This window comes from Myotis yumanensis, unplaced genomic scaffold (assembly GCF_028538775.1).
Source record: "Myotis yumanensis isolate MYYU_CA2020_CCGP unplaced genomic scaffold, mMyoYum1.0.hap1 SCAF_2, whole genome shotgun sequence".
NCBI lineage: Eukaryota > Metazoa > Chordata > Mammalia > Chiroptera > Vespertilionidae > Myotis > Myotis yumanensis.
This window is the reverse complement of record NW_027223753.1, coordinates 158,896,858-158,902,857: the sequence shown is the minus strand read 5'-3', so window position 1 is coordinate 158,902,857 and position 6,000 is coordinate 158,896,858. Positions and strand designations below refer to the sequence as shown.

The window sequence follows — 6,000 nt, the reverse complement described above, 5'->3', positions numbered from 1 at the left end:
GGCACATCCCCAGTAGGTGTTCAGGAGGCAGCAGATCAATGTTTCTAACTCTCTATCCCTCTCCCTTCCTCTCTGTAAAAAAAATCAATAAAATATATATTAAAAATTTTTTTAAAAAGAACTTGCTACTGGTCAGTGGCTTTCAACTATAAACTAACATTTATTTTTTCATACAAATAAAAAATGTTAGAGATGTAAATATTAATTATATCAACACTTAACTGTTTATTTTTTCTCTCAAAAGCAAAATAAGAAAATGATGAAAAATATTGAGATAAGTTATTTCATTAAAATAATTATTTAGCTTCACCTTACCCTAAATTATAATTTAATTTTGTCAAGGATTAATAGATTTTCAACAAAAATTTATGGAATACGAGATAGAAAAGGCTCAAGAGATATAATTAAAATCACAGAATTTATTATAAATCCATAGTTTTGACATTTCACAATTGAAGATAGCAATCTGGTAAAACAGAGCACTGAACTTGAACACTACAACATCTGACCTGCCACTTGTTAACTAATAATATGTGGGCAAGTTACTAACCTCTGAGTCTTTTTTCTCATCTTTAAAACTTCAAAAAAGTGTCCAGCTGGGTGTGCTTCAGCGGTTGAGCAACGACCCAGGAACCAAGAGGTCACCGGTTCGATTCCCGGTCAGGGCGTATGTCCGGGTTGCGGGTTCAATCCCCAGTGTAGGGCGTGCAGGAGGCAGCCAATCAATGATTCTCTCTCATCATTGATGTTTCTATCTCTCTCTCCCTCTCCCTTCCTCTCTGAAATCAATAAAAATATATTTTTAAAAAAGAGCAACTGGACTTAAAAGAAAATTCTTTTAAAAAAACTTCAAAAAAGTTTTAGGATTAAATGAAAACACATGGAAATGCAGGTTCTCATAAAAGGTTAAAAAATGTAACATCAATTGAAAATTCTGAATCAAATTTAATTTCTTTTACCATTTAAAGTACATTTTCCTCAGTCTTAGGAATTTTTTTTCTTAGTATAAAATACATTGTCATATGTCTTGTAAATTTTATATTTATAGCTGAATGTTTCTTCAGTCATCAGTATCACTTCCTGAATCACTCAGCTGCAAATCGTTTCCTAAAATAAAAAAATAGCAAAACTGTAATAATGAAATATAAATTTATATTTAATATATTTATTTTTTGACAACAAATATTATACAAAAAGTAATCCAAGTGGTCCTGTTTAGGCAACATTTTGTCATTAATAATCAGATTGTTGATCCTACAATTTAATCATATCATTAGTAATTTAAATAATACTATCTGTAAAGAAAAAATACACCATCAATCTTCAGCATAGTTTTAATATCATCTAGCTTCTATATTAGTCTTCTTTTACATACCAACATCACCCTTCTTTTTATATCACTGATTTAACTACATCAGGAAATGAGAGAAAATATAATTTAGAAGATCAGTCCATATATCATTTGGAAGTGAAAAAATTATATAATTTTTTACTCAAAATGTTGTCAAAATATTTACATAGTGTTTCTTAAGGGTAACTCATCACTGATTCCTTTTGTAATTCATCCATGTGATTACAGTCCAGTGGAGAAACTTACATTCCAGTGGAGAAAACAGACAGTAAAAAAAATAAACAAATATATAATATAATGCCAAGTAGGTATAAATACTATAAAATATAAAGATGGGTATGGAGCCCGGCCAGCATTGCTCAGTGGTTGAGTGTCGACCTATGGACCATGAGGTCACAGTTGAATTCCTGGTCAGGGCACATGCTTGGGTTGCCAGCTCTATCCTCAGTGTGGGGTGTGCAGGAAGCAGCCAATCAATGATTCTCTCTCATCATTTGTATTTCTATCTCTCTCTCCCTCTCCCTTCTTCTCTGAAATATATAAAATAAATAAATAAAAAAAATGAGTATGGAGAGAGAGATGAGAGGTGCTACTTTATACAGGGTAGTTGGGGAGGCCTCCTTGAGGAGTGACATTTGACTGGAGGTCAAAATTTAAAAATAAAGTCAGCAAAATATGGAGATGGGTAAACTGCCCAGGCTCAGGGAACAGCACATACAAATGCCCCAAGGCAGAAGTATGTGTGTTGTGTTCTCTGACTATGAAAAGGCCACTGTGGCTGGAGTGAAATGAACGAGGAGAATGATAAGAAATGAGGCCAAAAAGATATCAGTTGTTTTTTAGGTCATGGTAAAAACTTTGAATTTTGTTTGATATGGGAATTCATTGGAATAAAGATTTGGGAGTCAGTGATTGCAGGGGTTTATCTGAAATTATGGGATTGAACAAAATCATTTGGGTAGAAAATTGAAACGGTTAAAAATATTCTCATATTTTTTAACTCCTCCACAATCAACAAAAGCTAGCATGTTTCAAAGTTAATATACAGTTTAAGGGTAGATTTTTATGAGATTAAAAATGGCGGCAGAGTAGGAGGATGCTGCACAGACATGCTCCCAGGAACAAGCTGGAATTACAACTGAAATACGGAAAGGCTTCCTGAATCAATGGAAAACTCACAGGAGAGAACCCTGATACCCAAGGACCAAAGGTGGAGATTGTATAGAGACTGGTAGGAGGGGCGGAGGCGCGAAAGGGCTGACCTGGCACCAACAGATGGCAACTGAAGTCCCAGAGAGATATCTCAGCTGAGGGGGAGTGCCACTGAGAACTCTGGGATCTAATCCCAAAGCTGGGGCTCCCCAGCAGAGAGCCCCAAACTGAGGAGGGTATCCACATAACATCTAGCTGTGAAAAGCAGTGGAGTGCTGTCTGCCAATGAGAGGCACCCTCTTAAAGGGAGGAAATCAAGCCTTGAATACAATTAGGCTTCTAGTTGGCCTAATTAGAGGAATCCTGTCTTTTATTTAGAAAACAAGCTCAGCTAAATATTGTAAGTTGGTTTTGGACAAAGTGAATTTGAAATGCCTTTTACTAAAAGATGATGTTGGATTTATGCATCTAGAGCTCAGAGGTCTGGGTCAGAGTGCAAATTTAGAAGTTATCCACTGACTGCAACACAAATGTGGAGATTCTGCAGGGAAAGAGTATAGAAGAAAAAGAACCTAGGATTAAGCCTTGAAGAACTCCAGCTCTAATGACTGAGTAGAAGATTATAAACCAGCAAAGGAGAGAGAGAAAAGTATCTAGAAGATAGGAGAAAAGTCAGTAAGACATTATGTCACAGAGTCAAAAGAAAATGAGTAATTCAGTAAGAAGGTGATGATTAATAGCATCAACTGAATAAAATAGGAGTTTTTCTCCTTGTACAAATTTTACATCATAATCGGTATGGCTTCACGGAATTTTTACTTTTCTAATTACTCATGCTTATGTATACTTACTTAAAGTATTCATCAGAAGGCCACTGTTGTTATGATATCTATTATGACTGGCATCTACATCAGGAATCCTGCATTGTGGCATGGCAGACATGGTAGGATCTCTAGAGACATAATTCCCTGGATCAGACGGAGAGGATCTGTACTCTTCATCTTCTGAGTCACTGGAACTTCCCTCACTGCTTGAAGATGATGAACTTTTAGAATCTGATGAACTATCACAACTACTCATCTGATCCATCAGACTAGCTTCTGCCTTCAGTTCTGAAAATGTAACAGAAGTTAATAGATAGGTTAAGTAAATAATATTAAATACATATAATAAATTTTGAATGAGTTAGTTTCTAAGAAAGTGTTAACAAGAAATAAGACTAAACATACATTTACAGCTTTTTACTTTAAAAGCTTCTCTAGTAATACAAAATGAAAAGTAACATCCTTCTCCTAACCTTTAAGTTCCTTTAAGCCTACCCTCCTAGCCCCCTCCCCACCTCCCCCCCGCCCCAGGAATAATCACTTTCTTATGACCAAAAATGTTTTTAAATTCTGATTGGAAACTGGAATTTTAGATTTTGACACCCAACTCACACATTGTTAGAGCCTGAGTTCACTCTTTGTCACTATCCAACTAAGAGTTAAAAAAAAAAAAAGAAAGAAAAGAAAAAAAAAAAGGAGCAATTCAAATTTTCCTGCAAAAGCTGCATCTGTGGACCCAAACTTTTCCTTTCCGGCTTTTCTCTGTAGTACCTCTTTCTCTCATTTCTGGACAACATACATACAGAGTTCAAGACATTCCCCAATTAAAAAAAATCTTCTCTATCATCAAGCCAAGCCTTACTTCAATGTTGAAATTATAAAAATTAGAAGACATAGGCAGTGTCTAAATCTAAACACTACCTTATTTATACTATTATACTGAAATATACATGTAATTTAAATAAAATATAAAAGATTAAAACTGTAAAAATTAAAACTTATCGAGGCAGAAACTATCCTCCAATTCTTTTTCTTATTTCCCCAATACATATAATGCAATGCAATACATACAGATGAATTCCTTTGTCAGCTCTAATAAGGTATAATTGACAAAATTAAAGTGTACAACCATGAAAGTATATTACATTTTTGTCAAATGCTTTTTTTGCATCTATTGAGATGGTCAGAGTTTTAGTCTTCATTCTATTAATGTGGTGTATTGTGTTTATTGATTTACATACGTTTAAATATTCTTGCATCCCAGGCCAAAAATAAATAAATAATACATTTAATCATGGTACATAATTCTTTTAATGGGCTAGTTATTTTTGTTGAGAATTTTTGCTATGCTCAATAGATATTGGCTTATAATTTGCTTTTCTAATAGTGCCCTTGTCTGGCTCTGGTATGAGAGTAATGCTGGCCTCATAAAATGAATTTTAAAGTGTTCCCTTCTCTTCAATTTTCTGAAATAGTTTGAGAATAATTGACATTAATTCTTTTTTAAGAAGACATTTGGTAGAATTCATCAGTGAAGCTGAAAAAAAAATTTTTTTTAAATCAAGAATGATAGTTGAGCCCTAGCCGGTTTAGCTCAGTGGACAGAGTGTTGGCCTGCAGACAGAAGTGTCTCGGGTTTAATTCCAATCAAGGGCACACACCCGGGTTTCCGGGCTCAATCCCCAGTAGGGGCATGCAGGAGGCAGCCAATCAATGATTTTCTCTCAACATTGATGTTTCTATTTCTATCTCCCTCTCCCTTCCTCTCTGAAAAAAATAAAAATACATTTTTTTAAAAAGAATGATAGTTGAAGTCACAGGGAATATAGTCAATAATATTGTAATAACTACATATGGTGTTAGATGATTACTAGACTTATCAGAGTGATCATTTCAGAAGTTATACATAAATGCCTAAACACTATTTTGGACACCTGAAACTAATATAATATTGTATGTTGACTGTAATTGAAAAAAATATTTTAAAAAAGAATGACCTAAAATTTGTCAAATGTTCTTTCTACTGTTTTCTTACTTTCTTTTTTAAAATTTGTTTTTTATTGATTTCAGAGAGAGGAAGAGAGAGGGAGAGAGGGATAGAAACATCAATGATGAGAGAGAGAATCATTGATCAGCTGCCTCCTGCACACCCCACACTGGGGATTGATGTGCCCTGATCAGAATGGAACCATGATCTCCTAGTTCACGGGTCACAGCTCAATCACTGAGCCACACCCGCTGGGCTTTTTCTACTGTTTGTTTTGGAGATGGCTTTTGTTTTTTATTTTTAAATCTGGTGAATATTGATTGACTTTCGAAAATGTGTATTCCTGAGAAAACTCCACTTAGTCATGAGGTACTGTCCTTTTAATATATTAGCATTTCTCCACCTCAGCAATATTGGCATTTGGGGTTATATAATTCTTTGTTGCTGTTCTGTGCACTGTAGCCTGGTTAGCTGCATCCCTAGCTTCTATCCACTAGATGCCAGTAGCACTACTGCTCGCCAGCTGTGACAACCAAAAATGTCTGCAGATATTGCCAGATGTCCCCCACGGGGACAAAAATCATACCGAGATGAAAACCACTGTTATATAATTGTTAAATTCAATTTGCTAAAATTTTGTTCAAAAATTTTGCATCTATATTCATATCAGTTTGTAGTTTTGTAGG

At 34.8% G+C, this 6,000-nt stretch overlaps 1 protein-coding gene across 2 annotated transcripts in view; it reads right to left on the bottom strand.

The window, feature by feature from the left end:
- Nucleotides 1-379: 379 nt before the first annotated feature.
- Nucleotides 380-6,000, bottom strand: part of EAF2 (ELL associated factor 2) — a 41,878-nt gene continuing 36,257 nt past the window's right edge. For both annotated transcript variants that reach the window (XM_070403573.1, XM_070403574.1), the window contains 2 exons: nt 3,355-3,615; nt 380-1,107 (listed from right to left, as the gene is read on the bottom strand). In XM_070403573.1, coding sequence (XP_070259674.1) covers nt 1,061-1,107; nt 3,355-3,615 — 308 coding nt within the window. In that variant the 3' untranslated portion in view covers nt 380-1,060. The remainder of the gene's footprint in view (nt 1,108-3,354; nt 3,616-6,000) is intronic.